We start from the raw sequence: 20,727 nt of genomic DNA on the forward strand, positions 1-20,727 counted from the left end.
CAGACAGAGTGCAGAGGAGTTGAGTCAGTAAGGATTAACACAACTGGGACCAAGACTAGAGTGGGTGAACTACAGCACTGGTTCATGGCTTGATGCTCACCTGCTGGGATGACGACACTGAAGGCTTTTGACTGAGGACCCGGTCCCCTCCTGTTTGCTGCACGAATTTTGAAAATATAGCGCTCCCCAGCCTGCAGACCATCTATTATGGCTGATGTTGTAGCTCCAGAGTAGGTGATGGACTTTGCTCCAAATGGCTTGAGAGCCGGGGCGTATGAAAGAATGTATTCTGAAATGATTTGGCAGACGGTTGGAAGGAGGAAACTGAAAACAGTCCTGTTTCCAGCGGACAGACTGTATGGGTAGGATGAATTAGAACGTGCATTACTAAAATTAATACACTGGCAATGCACGCTGAGTCAACAGCTGGAGTATAAAGACATGAGAGAGAGATACACGTATATATGTAGGTTAAGTTGAATATTTCTTATTCAGAAGAGAAACTTCTACCAGAAAATATCAGCACTGCAGATTTGCCAAATGGTAGCAACATCACGTCTGTCCAACAAATTCTAAATATGACACACTGTGCTTAGCCAGAGCTAGGGTGAATCACCACAGCAGAGAGAGCAAAGAAAGGTCTGGTTGCCACTTTGAAACTCACCCTGCTCTCACCTTTGAGTTTTGAATTACTGTGATACCTGTGCTCTGTCTTAGCTTTCTGTATTGAGAGAAATTTCATCCCTACAGGAACAATTCTGGGCATCTGGGCATAAAGAGGAATCTTCCCATTATACTCCCAAGAGGCACAGGTGAGATGCCAGATCTGTGCAAACTCTGTTTTCTTTTCAAATCCTCTGTAAGAAGCACAGGTATCAGACAAACCCAGGGTTTGGATAATACATTTCATGGGTTGCCAGCTTTCTCTCCCTATACAAAAACCCACAATAATACCTGAGGAGCCACAGTGCCACAATGAGAAAACTCTATAACATAATGGCATCTTTTTTTTTTTTTTTCCTGAGAGTGAGCCCATATTTATTTTGTCAAGAAATAATCCATGCACAGTTCATCAAAATCAAAGGAAAAAAATAATTTATATTTTATATGGAAATACATTTAATGCTCCACTGAAAAACAAATCAAGGTATCAGAAGGCATAAATCCCTTTTCTCTGAATCTTTTTTCTTTTTCTTCTTTTTACACAGGCATTGCTTTCATGGCAGAGACACTGGTGTACCTTCTGATAACTCTTAAATGACTACTGGAGAATATTTTTTCCCATTATTTTAATATGTGGTATAAATACATAAAAATGGACATGACTGAAAAACAAAAGGATCAAAAGACAAAAAATCCTGATTACTACATTGTATCAAAATGCCCATGAAATGCTAATTCAGTGATTTTATTTAGCCAGTAAAAATATCTTGTCATTTACTTAGTTTAAAAATAAGACATCTCCTGTAACACTTCATACTCAAACAGAAATATAATGTGTATAAGAATTCAGCCCTTAAATATTAGGTATCTTTAAAACTATTGCCTTGGATGAATCATCTAATAACAATGCAGACAAAACTGCACAAAGGGCTACAGATTGGTCAAAGTTAGGAGCAGACTTGAAATATCAGATAATGTCCCTGCATGACCCTTCTTACAGAAAGAATGATTCTTGGACACAACTGCAGCTCCACTGAAGTAATTGGCAAGACTTCTACTGACTTCAAAAAAGGAAGGAATTCCACCACTGTCCTGAAGAACACATAAAGCAGGTCTTACAGACACAGTGTACGCCCCTCCAGGCCAATGATTTTTCAAATCCTGAGATGCTGTAGTGCTGATAAGAGACCTCCAAAAACTTGTGTAATTTGAGAACACAATCTTGTTAACCACTGAAGAACAGGAGGCTAAAAAAATCAGCCTCAATTTCAGAGGGAAATGGAAAAAAATCCCAGAAAGAACTTTTTCTTTTTTCTTTAATTCTACGCAAATCTTAGCCAACTGGCAAACTATCTTTATGACTATGTCCAATAACACTATAGTACAAAAGATTTATGCATGAGATCTTCTGAAATCAGATTTGTGTTTTCTTCTTAAGCTGAGGATTTCCTTCCATGACAAACTAGAAATAAAACACAACATAAACCCACTCACTTTCTTGACAACCACCCAATTTTTCCTCTACAATTAATTCTTTAAAATTTTTCTGGAAACTTCTTTCTTTAGCCTAATTTTGACCTGCCTATTAATGTAAGAAGAGGTAAAATGTGCATGCATGTTACCCCAGGAACCTCTGTGACATCCCAGGCAGACATGGACAGTGGTTTCTCAGTGGCACTGTGGAGACACCGGGCTGGAAACATGTAAATCTTGCTTGGGTTTAATCAAGTGAAAGAATCCTGGCACAGCCAAGGTTCCAGCCTACTGCAGAGCAGCAGTCTGCCTTTGGGAACAACAGCTCCTTCAGGGAGTTAGAAACCAACAGTGAGGACTCACCTTTGACTTTTCCTTCGCTCTCTGGAAGAGCATCCCAGGATGCAGCTACAGAGGTTGGTTTCCCCTTTAATGGCCAAACATCCAAATTTTCAGGTGCACTGGCAGGAGCTGGGAAACAGCCATACACAGAAGAGGCAAGTAAGACTCAGCACAGCATACACCTTTTGCTCCATAGCAGAGATTCCTATACAGCTACTTCAAAGATAAACATGAAGAGTATACATGGCTCAGGTCCATGCTTGTCTCTGTCACATCCCTCTCTCAGACTGCCATAGTGAAATTTTATTCCATAATTTTAAGAACAGGAAATCTGCACAAGACTGCTATTGTGGCTTAGCCAGAATGACACAGTCATTTGTTATGGACAATTTCCCTGTACCAAAGGGGCCTGACAGCTTCTCCATGGTGGAGGGAGGATTTAAATTTGCTGTCCTCAAAGAGGAATGGAAGCCAGGTTGCTCTTCTCAAAGGAAGGGGCACATCTCTCTGCAGGGGTCCAAGGTGCTGAACCATCCTGCAAAAATTCCTATGCCACTTTCCTTTGTTCTCCTTGCACCACAAGATCAGCTGGATGTGCTCCCCTGGTGTGCTTCACTACTACAGGGATGCAGGCAGCAGCAATGAGACCTTTCCCATACTCTCAACCCTCTGCTGCCCCAAGCAATCACTTGGCTCGTTCTGGCTTTCCCTCAAGTCAGCCCTATTCCACAGCTCAAACCCTATGACTTGTGTTAGCCCAAGGACCCCTTGAATGCATACCTGCTTCTGGGGTCCGCTGGTAAACAGACACGCTCCATTTGCCTTCCTTTTCTCCCTCCAAGATTTGGATGGCAAACTCGTACATGGTGTCTGGCAGCAGGTTCTCTACCAGTGCCCGCCGGTTGGACACCTGCTTGTAATCCCACCTTGCTGATTCCCCCTTTTCCCGATAGCGAACATTATACTGCCTGGCACCAGAAACACAGGAAAATAAAAGTGAGAGTGTGGGAGCCTAGTATTAGCAGAACCAGAGTGGGACAGGGATGCTTTGCCCTCTAGTAGCCTGCTGGGTCTTAGGGAGGAACCTACCAAAGTGCAAACAACAAAGTACCAACAACAAAACCCAGCATATTTTTCCTTCCTCTAATGGAGTGTGATTGCTTTCACCCCAAGGGATTGACTCTTCAAGATGACCCCATGGCCATGAGCATGGCTGGATTGCTGGCAGGCCCTTGCTCCCAGAGCAGCACCAGTGGTTCAGTTCCCACCTGTCTGCCTAGAAAACTGCTTCCACAAAGAAATAGAGAACATCTAAAATTAATAGTTTTCCTGCTGTGACTCTCAGGGCATTTCAGCACCAGTTTACACCGCTCGTCAGTATTCCCAGGCTGAGCAACACAATCCAGCGTTTTCAGATCTTTGGCAGTTTCCAGCCCATTTTCTTGTTTGTTTTGGTCTCCAACTGCTGCAGCATGCTGCCACAAGCCAAGCTCTCACTCAGAGGCGCCCCAGCCTGCTCAGCCTCAACTGCATGGGTTTTCTGGAGGGTTAAAGGATGCAGGGTGCAATGATGGGTGTCTTTCCCGCTGCAGTGATGTGTCTTTCCCACTCCACCTACAGCATGGTCATCTCGAAGCTGTAGTCTGTTTTGACAACTCAACACCTCACCTCTGTGGGCTGTGCCTCGCCCCCGCTCCTTCTTTGCCCATGCATCTTTGGGGTTTTTCTGGCTGTGGTGATATACCAACACTGGGACAGCCAAATAAATACCAGAGCTGGTGCTGGCAACATTTCAGAAGAGATGTAAACCCCTGTGTGAGTATAACACTCACACAGATCTCTAAATGATAACAAGCAGGGTGCTACAAGGCAAGCTAAATTATTCTCATAACCAACAGCAATTAAATGAATGCAAAAGCATTCAGTAGAGTGTTGGCAGCAGCTCCCCTTCAGTAGCCATTTAAAAACCCAGGGCTAAGTACCTGCTTGCTGCAACCTTCCGCTTTTCATACAGTGGGTCTGTCCAAGTAACAAGCACAGACTGAGAGGACATAACTCGAACAGTTATGTCTTGTGCCACCTCCACCTCTTCCTCCTCTGAAAAGGCAAAACAGAACAGCATATCATTAACAACATTGGAGTTCTCTTAAAAAACAGCAAATGTTTTCAACTGACGTAATAATATTCACACCACACAGTTGATTTAGAAATACAAGTGGGAGTGGAAAATTAATTCCATTGATTACTGATGGTATTTCATGGAAAGATAATTTCTTTTGTTAGCTGTGTGCCTGCAAGGCCATAGTACTAATACATTCTACAATCCTTCAGTAGTCTACTTGTCCCCAAACTGTTACTCACAGCAAATGTTTTATTAACATCCTGATATTCACCATCTCTGGCAAATGCACTGCTAGAAGTACATGGAGAGCAGAAAATTTGTCTTAAAGAAAATTCTGAGATTTTAAAATCGGATTTTATTTTGAAGGGCAATAAAACCTTCTTCAAAAAATTTTTCACAAGGAGAATTAGTGTATATTTTATGGTTTTGAGTGTTTCAAACAGGTTGTTTGAATTCAGCTTTATTTTTTTATGGTATGCAAGAAAAATAAAGAAAAAAATCATTGAAGTGGGCTGTTTTGACATATCAGAGTACCTTTTGCAAATAATTTACAAAATTTTAAAATTAAGTGAAACTAATTTGATATTTTGATGAGGTTCCCTTTTCTATCTGTCCATCAGAGTTGTTTTAGTCTAGTCTATCTACTGGCCAATGAGAGATTTATTACTTTTCCTTACTAGTGTAATGGCAACTATTTCCAAGTCTCCCAAAGGCACAGATTGTACAAGGCACGACCTTCCAGACAGTGTTTTATAGACAAGCAACATTGGAAAAAATATTGATGTCTCAGGAAAGGAAAGGAGCCAGTAAACTCTGGAGGATCATCTCATTCTCTAGGGATCTTACTCATATATGACTGAAATTGAGAGAGAGATTGCCCTTCTCTTCAGCAAGAGAAGGGCATTAGCCCAAAACCCAGCACTACCTGCACAAATGGCAGGTAGCAGGGAGGCACATTTCCCCTCTTCCAAACAGGTTTTTAACACAGAGTTTTCATACAGTTCCAGATTTTCCATGCCAAACAGCTACTATACAAAAATGACCAAGAGGACCCATCTACTACCCACAAGTAGCTTAGGGGACCTATTTACAAAGTTTTGTAATGGGAGCACCTGAAGAAAAAAGTGAGCATGAGAAAGGAAAAGGTGTGAGATGGGATTTCAATACAGTTCAGGCACAATTCTCAGTTCTGGCATAGGTGTTTATCACCATCAAAATCTCCTAAACACTTTGCCATTCCCATGCCATTCACATCACAGTGTGAGGGGGTGAAAAGCACACTGGCATGGAGATGACAGAATCTCAGTCATCCTTTTTAACAGCAGCATGCAATGACTTCTCTCCAATGTAAGTGAAAACTTTTGCTGGGTTGATGCTTCTGGTAATCAGCCCTTCAAAAAAGGGGTTATAGATCTGAGAGAAAGAAGGTATATAATTTTAGGGGGCCTGGCTTTGATTTAATCAAGTCTTCTCATGCAGTTACTGCAATGCATAACATTTGTCAGTAGACAGAGAGGAGAAGATTAAAGAAAAAAAAAAAAACAAAAACCAGGACCTCAGAAACTCAACCAACCATGTTACAAAGTTGAACTATTTTATTAATCCTGCTTGAATTAGAGAATTAGAGACATCCATCAAGCTCTTTACCACAAAGAGAAAAATCTAGTAGCTCTAGCACCAAAAGACTTTGTAAAAGTGTAAAAACCACAAAGCTATCTCTTTGCATCCAATTGTCTCCACTCATTGACAGTAGATGCGAAAGAAACATACCTGTGACTTTTCTTTTAGTTAAAGATGACCTATAGACAGGTTGGCTCCATCCTTGTGAGCTCCTTGATGGCAGTGAAACCACATGAACTGATTCAGAGGCTGTGCATGCAGGGAAAAAACAGAAGGTTTCCTGTAACCTTTTTCATTTATAAGGAAGAATGGATTTCAGAGTGGTCCCACCACATGCAAGCAGAATCTGAGCTATGGCTCTTCTCTCCACCCTTTCCCTCTGCTGTTAATATGACAAACTTGCCCATGGTGTCACTTTAACAAAGCATCGAGTTCTCCTACAATTTCTACCCTATTCTCTAAGTAATACCCTCCCTCTGCTAAGACATGGAACACAATTAAACACGTGTTTTCATTTACAGGAAGAAGGGTTTATTGATACCTAGGACAGCATGTGATATGTGCTCACCTAGCCCCTGCAGAAGAGTGCTAGCTAAGCTAGGTTCTATCAGGGAAATTTGACTCACCTAGTTTTCTTGCTTCCTGGTTTTGTCGCTCTTGTGGCATCGGGGCATAGCTCATCCTTCTGTTGCTCTCTCCATATCCACGGGGATAGCCTTGGGATCTGCTGTGTGGACCCCTGAATCCTGCTCCATAAGGTGGTTTCCACCGAAAAGGTAACTTGCCATCTGGAGACTGAGCTCGCGCTCTCAGAGGTCTGCTTGGCATGCCTTTCTCTTCACAAAATAAGCAAACACACACACAAACCCCATGATAGTTACTATGAAGCACATGATATCAGCAGTCCACGTATATCTGTTGGAAGCACATCTATAAAGATCAGAACAAAGGGCATAATTTTACAGCTTTTTAATTGTTTCTGTAAAACCAAACTGGAGTAACAACAAGCTTTCCAAGCAGGATGTACAATACTCAACAGTGCCTTTTCCCAGGCCCTTCAAACTGGTGCAAGACCTTGAAAGGGAAAATATATCGTAATACAAGGACTCCTGCCAGAAACTGGAGATGTCTTGTAGCTTTCCTGATTAAATCTTTTCCTTTTCCTTTTTTTAAAACCCCTTTCCCCACTTCAGGCACACTGGTACATTATTGTTTTGGGAAGAGCTAAAGTTCAGTGTAAAATGAAGCACAGAACAGTTTTACTATCAAAACCAGGTTCTTTTCTCCTAAACCCATCTCTAATTGTTCTGTTCTCCAATAGACGCATATCTAAAATGTCTGTTCTGCACATGCCTTCATTCCTGACTTCCCAAACTCCCATAATATGATCCCTTGAGCACTGTAAAAGGTACCTCATGCAAGCTGGGTATTTTTTAACATTTGCTGAGAAGCTGGCAGCATTCTTTTAAGAATTCACACTGGTTCAAGGCTTGACAGCTCTTTTCAGTGAAAAAAAAATTTCCTAGTATCCAATCTAAACCTCCTTTTGGGCAACTTGAGACCATTTCCTCTTGTTCTGTCACTTGCAGCTTGGGAGAAGAGATTGACTCCCACCATGCTACAACCTCCTTTCAAGCAGTTGTAGAGATTAACAAGGTCTCCCCTGAGACCTTTTCTCCAGGCTTAACAACTCCAGCTCCCACAATGTTCCTTTATAAGACCTATGCTCCAGCTCTTTCCCAGCCTTGATGCCATTCTCTGGATTTCCCCCAGCACCTCAATGTCTTTCTTGTAGTGAGGGGCCCAAAACTGGACACAGAACTCAAAGTAGCTGAGTATCACCAGTCCAAATACAGGGGTATGATCCCTTTCCTGGTCCTGCTACCATGGTATTTCTTATACATTTTCCTCATATCCAACCCAATCCTCTTGAACAACTACCTGCAGCTGCTGCCCAGCATTACAGCACTACATGTGCTTTGCCCCCACCAAGAAATGACTTTCTTGCAGCCTCCCATCAAGGAGCAGCTGGCTGCTGAGAGATGTTTCCCTGTCCTCCTGGGACTGGACAAAGCCAGCCCAACTCCCTTAGGCTCTCACTGGAGCCCATGTGCCATTAGTAAGCATCACATGCCCAGATGTCCACATTTCTCTTGAGTGTCCCAGGCCTGGCTGAGGTGAGTAACATCTCCCCTCAACCAGCCACGCTCTCCCAGGCTGCAGTGGAAGTACACTGTGCTGGTTTTCTCTCAGCAGCCCTGCATGTTCTGGGAAGAACACTGCAGCCCAACAGCTCTGCTTCCCCAGTCAAAGCTGCAGTTTTCATCTTTTTCATCAATTTCTCATGCAATTAAAATAGAGAGTTGCAAGGGATGGAGGATACAAAGGGAACCAGCCCAGCCAGAGAGCCATATGGAAAGCATTCGATCTAAAACAAATGTGGTTTTAGGCAAAGAGAATTGTATCGACCCTAAGGCTGAATGCAGGAGATCAGCTGAGATTTTAAAACCAGGGCTTCCCAAGGCTTCAATTACTTTCCTCATGGTAGCGCCACACTCTATCACCATTGTTCCTATTTCACTAGTTAGTTCCAGTTTCTATTTGTCATTCCTCATCACAGTTTGACCGGCAGGAGTCTGAAGGCACCCAAGATGGAGTTATCAGCAACAGTTAAAATGGCATTGCTGACAACTGCTGATCCATCAAAAGAAGTGGTTTTTTGTGAAGTCTGTTCCAAGCTTTACAAGAAAGGGACTTCTCATTAAAAATGAAGAGCAGCAGCAGGAGCTTACCACAGCCCAGGAGCCATCAGTCTGGTCTGGGATAAGGCTGAAGGCCCTGACCTCAGCCACACAGGGGAAGATGAAGCTGGGTTCACACCTACCCATAGAAGTACCTACCAAGTTGCTGTCCCACAAGATTTAGCCATGGCAAAGGGCTAGCACTTCCCAGTCAGAAGGACATTTAACACTCCTTAAGTCCCCACAGAGTCACTGTCTTCTGCAGTCACAGCCCCTGAACCTCAGCATCCCCTTGTCCTGGTCTCCGCTCTCATCTTGGCTCTGGGAAAAAAAAATCTGGATTTCCACAAGGACAATAATCCTGGGACTGTAGACAGTGAGCAACCAGAAAAACTCATTGTATCCTTAAGACCAGAGTTTTGTCCTCCTGACCAGGCTCATTCATGTTCAAAAAAATCCCTCAGAACCACCATCACCAACAACAAAAATCACACAAAAAAATTAGAACTGTCCTAAGCTACTCACTAGAGAAGGGATGGGAGGAGGAAGTATTAAATCCCATGCATCATTTAAGTCATTCAACTCCCAGTGATGCCCCTTCCCGTGGGGATACTCTACTCCTCCAGGAGCAATAGCCTTGAACAATCTTAAAAGAATTTGCTACCAAGTACTTGACTGAACTTAAGGTTGAGCCTGCCTCATCTGCCCATTATTTACCCCTGTAAAGATTTTCTCTTTTGTTCCAAAACTGATGCAACAGCTTTCTGGTCTTCCACTCTGGTCAAACTAAATCAACTGGTAATCATCTTCAGAACTCATCTAAAGATCTACTTGCAATTACATTAAAATAAAATGTTTTTCTGTAGTCTCGAAAATGAGAAAGAGTAACCCCCTTTCACTCTCTTCAGTCTAGAAATCCAACATTACTTAGAACTGCAGGAATCCTTGTACAGTATCTTGGCTGCAAAAATTCAGGACTGATTAAAGCCTTGAGATTGACTTCTCACAGATGAAACGTCCACTAGTATTGCCAAAATGTCCCTGTACTGTAGGAAAGCATTTTACAAATTATGTAAGCCCAAAGCACAAGGTCTAATGAGGGTAAAACATCCTCTGAACAACCACACAAGGAGGCAGCTTGCACTTGCCAAATCATACAGATTCTTCAGAGGGTCTCATCAATTATCTAGCAAAGGAAAACACAAAATAGTTCCAGAAGAAAAGGGAAGTACTGACCCCTAGCAATCAATCCATAACTGCAGGGGAAAACATACCAAACAACTCAAACCTATTAAGATACAAGCAGAAAAAGTAGTTGAAATTTGAGGTCACAAAAATTCAAGCACTTCAATTTACCACCACAAGTCTAGGTACAAATTTTTCTTTTTGCCTTCCATAGTCAACAAAAACTTTGTACACCATAATTTCAGGACTGGAAAACTGGACCTATAAAATATGTTCTGCTGCAGAGATGACACATAACTTGGCACAGCTAGTAGACAATATCCATATAGTTTATAAACAACTATCAATCTCTCTTTTCACGTCAGACGGAAGTCTGGGAGACTGAGTACAATGACCCAGCCATGGCCTAAGTAATAGCTTAGAGGCAGAAATTGCAGCTGCTAGGAGGTAACAAAGTCATCAGAAAAGACCAAAAATGGTAGCTGGTAAATGAAACCCTGCAATGGTCAACTTGAACAAAAATCATCTGAATCTGCAGTGCAACGGCAAACTGGCAGGATTTTTGCAGGGTTTTTTAGGGGAAAGGTGGTGTTTCAGTTTTTATTATTATTTTAATAATAGAACTTATTTTAAATTAAGTTCTAAGCATCAAATGACACTTACTGATTCTGAACTCTGTACTTGAGACTACTGCTGCTTTACCAGACAAAACAGTATGAAAGGTTAAAGAAAAAGTACTGAACTGCTCAGTTCATTCATCCTTCTGAAAAAGTAGATTCCTGTCTTAACAATTTAACTGCTCCGTAAGCTCAGCTAATCATCCTTTGAGGTAAGAACCTTGCATCACTGAAAATCTGCAATCCAATTTCAAAGCTGAGCAACTAAGTTTACAGACACCCTGCACGTTTCCACTCAAAACCACCACCAGGACTACAAAAGTACCTCAGCCAGATGCGGTTCCTAGATCTCTGAGCTACTTCTTTGGGAAACAAAACTCTGCATACTACGCATTTCTATAAGCATCCAATCCCTACCTCCATGAAGATGTCAGCTGTATTTGTAGCAAAAAAAGAAAAAAATATATAGTTAATTAATGAACAGGAAAAAAAAATACACTATTTCAATTCCTTAGCTGGCAATTCTAAATTTAATTCCGTTTGTGAGGTAAGACTCTTCATAAAACATTCATACTCATAAAACCTATTGTATTGGCAACTCCTAGATGCAACTGCTTCAGCTGTGACATTCAATTCAGGACACACATGGCGAACACATCCCAATCCAACTCTACAGGTGCCCTTTTTGAGCAGCTTGTGAAACCAAGACAGGATTCTGCCCAGGGGTTCAGAAAGACTGAGGAATTCCAGCTCCACAGAAAGCACTAGGGAAGTCAAAGAGTGAAGCCCCACATCTATGTGGCAGTGTTCATGTACTGGCTGTATCATGGCCAGACCTTCACCAGGAAAAAAATTATTGTTTTCAAAAATAGTTTGCAACATGATCACTTCTTTCTTGTTCATGCCCCCAACAGGTGCTGTTTTCCACATGGTTCTTTACCATCTTCCAGCAGGTAAATCATTTTGTGTATTGGCTTTAAGGGTTGGGGCAATTCAGATACACCTTTTTATTTTTTCACCCAATCTGAAATAGATTATGAAACAGAGTGTATTTGGCAAGGTGAAAGCAGAGCTTTACCAGCAAAGCCAGGCATCTAAGCTTTGTGGTCCTTTGTGCAACTTAAGGCTTTCAACCTTTGATTATTTATGAATAGGAAAAGAAAAACATTATTTTACTATAACTGAAAAGCACAGGGGAAAGAAAACATCTCACTTTTCTCATCCAGCAATCCACACAGGGGTGGCTGCTCTCCTCCTTACCATCACATACTCTGACTGTTACCTGTCACCATACAGCTATCTCCAAGCCATATCAACAGAAAAGAAAAGAAGAAAGAGGACAAACACAATACCACAGGAAGATAGTTGTTTTCCACCCAAAAATTAATGCCCCATGTCACTTTGTCTAAGTGTTATTGGATTTTTTTAAAGTTGATGGGGTTTTTTTAAGTTGATGACCCACGCTTGGTTAAGAAAATGTGAGCAATTCACCAGCTTCAATGAGGTTGGATCGGGGCCATCCCAAGAAGAGTTCACTCTGCAAAGATATTTCCTGCAGTGGGTGAGCCAGCTCAAACAGTGCTGATGTGGCCCTCCAAACTGTGATGTGCTGACTGCTCCAAATGCACAAGACTCTGGGCGCAGTGATTTCCCCCAGACCTGCCCTGGCACAGAGCAGAACACGAGCTCTAGTGGGGATCTTCAGAGCAGCGCAGCAGTTAACACATGCAAAAGGCTAAGTATATGATCAGAGAAAGTAGGACTGAAATGGAAAAACAAATCCACCCTGAGGCTGACCGGGTTGGTGGGTCCCCTAGCATTTTAAAATGCACTGTTAGACTTTTCCCTGTGTGGGCTGATCAACTCTTGTAAATGCAACTAATTTATACACTCAACATCAGATCTCCTCCTGGAAATAAGATAATCAGTTAAAGCAGTAGAGGCGAGCGACATAAAAATCCTTTGTTTCTTGCAGAAAAAAAAAAAAAGAAAAAATAGTTTAGCACATTTCCACACACTTCTGCTTGGCGCAGAAAGCAGGGACTGGAACGCTCTAGTTCCTGCAAAGCACAATGGAATCTGTGCCATAATTCACTGGGCTCCAGTCAGGAGTTTTGGGCAGAGGACCAGTATCCAGCGGTAATGTCTGATTTAAGGAAAGCAATTCATTATACATCTGTAGAGGAGTTACCTGGCATCCGGAGGACATTCTTTAAATTGACAGCGTCAACAGAAGTTTCCAGTGCTCCCTTTGAAGAGCCCTCTGAATGCTAAGCACAGTGGATCAGGGCACTTTTCAGACTCAGGGACGCAATTCTACACGATTAACACGTGTATTACGACTTAGGAAAAACCAACAGTGAGTTATTGAAGGCTTCACATTCTCCCACTGACATCAATGCCCAGGCTTCTGTCTGCATCAGCAACCTTTGAAAGGAGCCCTCTGAGGCTGGGCTATGTCCGTCTCTCACACCCACTGGCTCTGGATACCTTACATCCGGGCTTCTCCAGTGATCAAAGCACTGTGCAAAGGCCCCCAGGAACTTCACAAAGGCTGTCAGAACACACTGCAGCCATGGCCCTGGTCTGCAAGGGTCCATTCAGGGAGTTGTCCAACACCTGCCTGTTCACTGAGTTGGAGGAAAGGCACTACTGGAGTGACAACAGCTTAGGGGGTTCCTTGAGGGGACAGAGCAGGTGAAACCAGCCGGCAAAGGTACGGGGTTGCCTTCACGTTACTGGCTTCACCCACAGGCTGAGTTGGGGGACTCCTTTCCATTAACTTATTGGGCTATAATTGTCTGTTCTCTCTGGAGACTGCACCCTTGGTATCTTGCCCTAATCATGAAGTTGCTCATCTACATCTGCTAGCATATTTATACAGCCAAAACCTTTAAAGTGCACAACATCATCAGTGACCATGTTGCTTACCAGGCAGGTATGGGCACAACCAAGAACTCCAGCATCAGAACAGAAGAAGTGCACAGTCATTGCAACCACATGTGAGGTATGGACAACAGGTATGTGGTTGTGCACATTCCTTGGCAGGGCATCCTCCTCTTGCCAGTCACCATGAGGACAGAGCTGCCTTCTAACGCTGTTGCCTTGCAGGTGACTGGTTGGCTTGAACAGGCATCACAGGTGATGGAAAATCTTCATTTGTATCAGGGCAACCATCCATAGCATATACCTGGGCAAGGGTTTGTCAGTCAAGGGTTCCAGAGAAAACCAACAATAAATGCAGGGATGGATTAGGGCCCACCTGCGGCTCCCTCTAAAATGACAACTACAAAGGCATGGATAGTGTCTCCAGCCAGCATTACAAGTGGGTAAAATCATGATACTTGGCAAGGGAGAACTGAGACTCAGTAAGCTGTGCTTTGCTGCATGCATTAACCAAGCAACAAAAACTTACGGAAACAGTTCCTTCAACTGGGCCCAGAGCTGCAGCAGCAACAGCCATCCATTCTGAGCCATACAGAACACCACTGTTATAATTTTAAAAATTGCATTTTCCATCTTTCTCTTTCCATGTTCTTCTCAAGAGATGCTGTGGACAGCTGTGCCTTATAAACAGCCCCCTTGCTTTGTTTTACATAGCTGTGCCACTACAGCATACGTTTTTCACTTATAATTGTCACTTGGAGACTGACATCAGTCTCCTGAGCACTTAAATATATCCCTCACCCTATGCATTTGAGTTGTTTGATTCAAGACTGCATTCAAAGCTCTTCACTGCTCTCACAGCTTAAACCTTCATAGTTCCCAGCTGAAGCCTTGGTAGCACACCTTTTCTCCAACTTATTTTGAAATTTACCCCTGCTCCAGAGGTAGAGGCACCAAGTCATCACTCCTTTACGTCCAATGGGAGGGCAGAAACCCCTCACAGTCCAGAAGAACTGAGCAGGTGATTTTCAAGCTCTCCTGGCTGCACAGCTCTGGCCCTGGGGCTCCTTGTTGCCACCCACACTAATGTGCATGGCCTGGGCTCCAAAACACATGGTTTACATCAGGCCACTGTTTCAGCTCCTGCAGAAATACAGCCCACTGCTCAACTCAGCAGCCACTTCTGGGAGTGCAAAACATGAAACCTATTCCAACAGCAAGCTTCCTGAAAGCTTCCAAACATCAGGCAGTGCGATGGATATGGATGGATATAGCACACTCTGTAAATCAGGAACAGTATGTAGGGGTGTGACCCTTCTAAAATAAAATCCTCAATTGCTAACAGAAAAGGGAGCAGCATTTATGAAGAATGTACTTTGTATATCATAAAAACTTTAATTATTCCCAATTCCCTAATAAGTAAAATGCGGAAAAAGTTGAACATTTGGCAGACCCATTTTGGAAGTGTTTTTCAAACCAGCTACTCCAAAACCAGCACTGAAAGGTGGCTTTTAAACCTGTCACTCGAACTATCCCTTTGTCTAGATACATTTCCTCTACCTGGCTGTCTAATACTAATTCACATTGATATTAGTCTATTTTTCTTTTGGATTCTCATCAATGCATCTTTCAAGGTCCTGATAATATTAGCATGCTTGCATTTGAAATCTTTGAAGTTCTTCATCTGGTGAAAATAATTTTATTTCTGGTCGATTGTTCTCTTTTACATGGCTCAACCATATCAGCCAGAGATACTGCCAAAATGACTGACAACATAAGGACTTTTCTTCCTATGCCGGACAGAGTCATAATTCTGACTCAGGTGTTCCTTGAGAGTCCAGAAAACAGTCTGAGGATTAGGTGGTACCATCAGCCATCTTACGGTCTTTAAGTTTTTGATACCAAATAAAAATCAGACCTATACTATTTGGCTGAGTTTTAAATGTTAATACAGGTATCCTTTCAATCTTTGTTTACTGACTTCAAGTCTAACCTTTTCTAAACTTAAAAATGGAAGAGACTAAGAAGGGACTAGATGCCTATGGTTCTCCAGTTTAACCCGAAGTTCCCTGGCTTCAGTGGAAACCTCTACTTCATCAGGCCTGTCACTGGAAATTTGATTTGCAAGAAGGGGGACTCACTGATTTTACAGAAAAAGAAATTTATAGCAAAGATCACCTATTTCTTTTAAATCAACAAGGAGGAAGAGTTTGAGGTGTCAATGGATCTGATAAAGCCATTGACCCCAAATGACTCCATATACATCCCTTCAACTCCTCATCTGCAGCATAAAGGGAATACTAGTCCTTCTCCACTGAAATGCACCTGAGGTTTCCCAGTGCTGACACCACACTACCTCACGAGACTCCTGGCTGTCTCAACTGGCAGCTCCTGTGACACTCAGATTCTTGCTAGTGTGCAAGAAACTCTCATCTCTTGGCTTCACTGGAAATAGCACAAATATCAACTTACAACATCTTAAGCCCTGTTTCTGAGATAAATCAGAGCCTGAGGCTGCTTTAAATGGTGCAGTCTGGATTTAATCTGACTTCAATCACAAACATGAAAAAAGCACAGGATAAAGCTAGAACAGAGCTTGTTCTCCCCCAGATAATCCTTGTACAGGCTGTGCTCTAGCCCTAGTCAGAAGTTCAGTGACAGGAAGGAAACCTGCCTGAGAAAATTAAAACATGAACCCACACCAAGCAATTCATACCATGGCAAGACATTGTCAGGAATAAAACACCCCCCCTTCAAAGTCTGTGTCTTCCCACACCATGTTCATGACTGTAGTCACCACATTTCACCTACACTTCATTGTTGTTTTCATATTCATGTCCTTCATTTACTATAAACTGTGGTCACTTCTTTGTTTCTAACAGTCTAAGATGAAGCACACAATACATCAAAACCATGCCAGGAAAGTTAAGAGCAAAAAAAAAAGCATTGCCACAAAGCTAACTGACCCACAATTTAGTTAGTTTCCTCTTTAAAATTGTGGACACTTGACTGATACTACGTTTTAATGTGCATTTTTGTTGTCAAAGAACGTATTGAAAACATGCTGTTCATTAAAGAGAAGTGGAGAGCACAGAAGAGAAACCCACAACATGGTCCTGAATACTTGGAAGCCACATCTTCCCTGGGACATCCCTGACTTCCACCTGCACACATGCACCACCCTCACACTCTCCTCACAGCCACCTCTACAAAAGCTGGGGCCTTTGACAGCATTGGAAACAACTTAATCAGTGTTAAAGAAGCCCATTGGGATCACGACTGGCAACACTCTCCTTAGCAGGGAGAAGTGGGTTTTAAGCACAGTTCATGTTGCTCTCTCTGACTGCAGGAGAAGTAGGAGAAGAAATCCCTGAGAGATTCCAAAGGCAGCAGGATCCCCCTGAGCAGCTCCATGGCTCCTGAGGGCAGACCCAAGGGCAGTCATGCATCCATCTCTCACTGATGCCTGGGGCGTACTCATGGGTTTCAACAGGCTCTTCCATGCAAGCTCCTGGAGAGCAGGGCTCCCTCTTGCTCACCACTGCCCCAGTCTACTGCTTGTCCCTCAAACATTTCAAAGGCTGCCAGAGGCATGGGGATACTTAAAGTGCCACTTGGAACCCAGGCAGGATTTTGGCTGCGCAACCCATGATGAGCAGCAACACTCTTATTCATGAAAACCTAGAATAACACAGAATATTTGCTCAGACTGTCTTAGTCACAGTGGCTTTCTCACGTTCTGTGAAGCTGCCACTGAGGAAATGTTTCATTTCCACATGAGGAAACATATACAGAGCTTTCTTTAAGTTGAAGGAGAAACTCCAACCACAGCTGATGCCCACATGGGTACGGCTAGGTGGAAAGGATGACAGGATTACAAGCCCACAAATGCCCTTCTCTCCAGCGCTGACACCAGCATGGAGCTTGCACGATGCTGCTCTGCCCAGACTGGACGTGGGTCCTGGTGCGTGAGTTACTGCACCTCAGCTTACCCACATTTACTGTCACCCCTGCACAGGCTTGCAGATGAGATGGCTTATTTCCCTCTAGCTGGACCTCAAAGGATGCCCACAGGTGAGGTAGTAAAAAAAGAGAATATTGTTTCTAGGCTGTCAGGCACTCCCTCCACCACTGCTCCCTCCCCTGTGCCCGCAGCCTGAGGTAGCTTTGAAGTGGCTTGGCAGGGGACACAAGTCAGAGCCAGAGCATGTGCTTCTGTGAGCCAGCCTCTGTCCTGCTCCCCACAGCTATGGCCATAGATCTCCAGAAAGGAAAACACACCTATTAAAATTGCACTGCTCATTAGGAGGCTAACTAAACCATGGCAGCATCTTTATGCTGTGCACCTGGATCATTTCTTATGAATCTAAATCTGCTTTCCTTTCATATCCGTGCAATCTCATTAAAACCATGGCATGTTACAGAAGCACTCAAGTGAAGAACGAGGCCCTGCTTGCTCAAAGGGTGAAGAAAACATTGTATGTAATTATACTGAGGGAGGATACAGACTAGGATTAGGAGAAGTCATAGGAGGAAGCACAGCTCTCCTTCTGCACCAGCTTTCACTCCACCCTCATCAGGCTTACCAACATCCATAAAGCACAAAGCTTTGCATGCTTCGTTCATATTACTCACTTTATCTGAGAATTTTATTATCAATTAAATTCTTCTATCCAAATTCTTCTACCCACTTTCCTTCCAAATTTCTCACAGCTATTGGTTGCTGGGATGTTTCATGGCCCATCTTGAAAGCGGGAGACAAATGGTAGCCTACAGCCTACTCTGTATTGGTTTGTGACAGGCTGTGGGAGGAAAGTGACAACTCTCAGTCACCTTCACATCCCCTGATAAACTGTTCATCTCGGCCACTTAACACTCAGCAAATTGATTACATCAGTCATTTGTGGACACAGCAACAAGTGTTAACCAAGCCACAACTAGTAAAAAAACCCTCATGGTTTCAACTGCTATTCAGAAAACTGATTTTCACTTATACAAAAAAAAAAAAAAAAAAAAAGGAAAAAGATGATTAGTAGGACACTTCTGAAATGAAGATTGGGTTTAAATCCAAAGCATTGGCAACCTGGATGCTGTGGGTCTGCTTTTAGTTCATTCCTTTGTGCATACCACAGACGTCACCAAATCATCACCAAGCATCCTCCTTACATATGGGATAGTTGATTTATACTTCTCTCCAAAAGCACTTCAATACAGATAAATCTTCTCCGTTACCCAGTGAAATAGCACAGATTTTTGAATCTACTGGAGATTCATATGTTTACGTAAAGTCTTTCCATTCCATCTCTAGTTGAAGTGCATGTTCAACTTTCCATTCAAAACTGCCAAAAATGCCTCAGACTGACAAAGTCAGAGAGTAGGAATTCAAGCTTCATCATACACTGAAGGAAAATAAAATTTAAAACTCTTCATTTTTATTTCACATTTCAAAGCCTTTTATAAATCAGAAAAGTTAGTTTCCCAAGGTGCAGGTTCGCTAAGAACAAAACTCAGTCTCAGCATTAGTCTCTGCCCTTTCATTAGCAGCTCTCAGAAATTAAGTTTCTTTACAGAGACTGGAAAACATAAATCTTAAAATAACATAAATCTTAAAATAACTGCTTCCTCTTAAGGGAAAATGCAAATAAAGCCCACAAGAATATTATTTATCTATCTCTGATATGAAACGGTTCACGGTTCACGTCTTGAAGTAATACCCTCTTTGATTCTTCTAATTAACTTAATTCCACATTATTTATTGCAAAAGTTCTTTCAAAAAGTACACATGTAGCTTTCTACCCTAAAAAGGAAGCTGGTGGTGCACCCTCCCAGCCTCCCAAAGTGCTCAAAAATCCTAGATAAAGCGCATGCCAGGGAAATGGACAGAATCCTATGATCACTGTTCTTTGGAGTTCTGTATTAGGTTGGACTCAGATAGGCACAGATTTTCATTAATGATAAATTACTTCCCTGTTTAATTTCTTTTCCAAAGAGCAACTTTCTGCAGTCATATTCAAAGCAATGTCTTCATGCAAAGCCCTGGGCTGTTTCACACATTATAAGCAGTTCTATCATAGCTGAGCTGACACAACTGAGACAAATGGCAGCAGCCACTTGGATTCTCCCCATCACGATTTGTCAGTACTGGGACAGTTGGCAAAGGTTTTACCCAATTAATAACCTTAAAAAGCATCTGAACATATAAGAAAGATGAAGTCACAGCTCTGCAGGTTTGTAAAAGAGAATCTGTCATCTTCCTTGGGTTAGCCCAGGGATATTTAGAACTGAAAATTCACATATCTACATTGGTTTGGTCTCCAGTGTTGAGGTTCAAGACCTGCAGCTTCTTCCCACAGAGCACAGAATATCCCTGACCAGTGGGATATATAGCAAGAGGAGCCTCTGGGGAAGAAAATCAATCCTCCCTGTTAACAAAACCTGTACAAAAATCAGGAGAGCAAGTCTCAGAAGGACTTCCAGAGTCTTTAACATGCCATAGCTAGCAGGCTGCTAGAGCTATGTCCCAATGTACATGGACTCCTATTTAATGCTATTCATGTTTGGTGTTTGAACACCCAAAGTAGGAGATTTGGAAGGAAGGATGCAGTGGACAGGTGTATTCATCAGCCCACTGTGACTGCTGCGAGGTGACCTGTGACACCAAGCTGGCACTGGTGCAGTACAGAGGAATGAAACACCAAAACACCTGCCCAGCACTGCCTGCTTTGCTTGTGAGCTCTGACCCATCCATCACAAATGCTGGTGACCTATAATGATGTGGTGATGAACAATAATTCCCTCTCTCTTCAAACCTGAGCTTCTGATGAAAACCAACCTTTACTTTTGTGGCAGTGGCAATCTCTGCTGTCACAGGGCTTTGACTAGATCTGCATGGCAAGGACAGGTTACCCAAGAGAGTAATGGGCAGCCTGAATCTGGGTGTTCTCTGTGGCCAGTGCTGGGGAAGCAGCCCTGCAGCAACAGCAGAGACAAGGTCCAAGCTTGGATCCCTCAAACCAAGGCTGGCTGCTAAGAGCAAGGCAAGGGAATTTGCACTGTTTTACAAGTAACTAAAGCAACT

At 42.8% G+C, this 20,727-nt stretch overlaps 1 protein-coding gene across 1 annotated transcript in view; it reads right to left on the reverse strand.

Moving 5' to 3' along the window:
- Positions 1-20,727, reverse strand: part of FNDC1 (fibronectin type III domain containing 1) — a 63,008-nt gene that overhangs the window by 32,995 nt on the left and 9,286 nt on the right. Inside the window, exons 2-7 of the mRNA XM_041424037.1 lie at positions 6,847-7,056; positions 6,371-6,469; positions 4,461-4,575; positions 3,259-3,446; positions 2,500-2,607; positions 101-289 (exon numbers count right to left, since the gene is read on the reverse strand). Of these exons, the coding sequence (XP_041279971.1) occupies positions 101-289; positions 2,500-2,607; positions 3,259-3,446; positions 4,461-4,575; positions 6,371-6,469; positions 6,847-7,056 (909 nt within the window). The remainder of the gene's footprint in view (positions 1-100; positions 290-2,499; positions 2,608-3,258; positions 3,447-4,460; positions 4,576-6,370; positions 6,470-6,846; positions 7,057-20,727) is intronic.

This window comes from Onychostruthus taczanowskii, unplaced genomic scaffold (assembly GCF_017590055.1).
Source record: "Onychostruthus taczanowskii isolate IOZ18803 unplaced genomic scaffold, ASM1759005v1 scaffold8, whole genome shotgun sequence".
In the NCBI taxonomy this organism is placed as follows: domain Eukaryota; kingdom Metazoa; phylum Chordata; class Aves; order Passeriformes; family Passeridae; genus Onychostruthus; species Onychostruthus taczanowskii.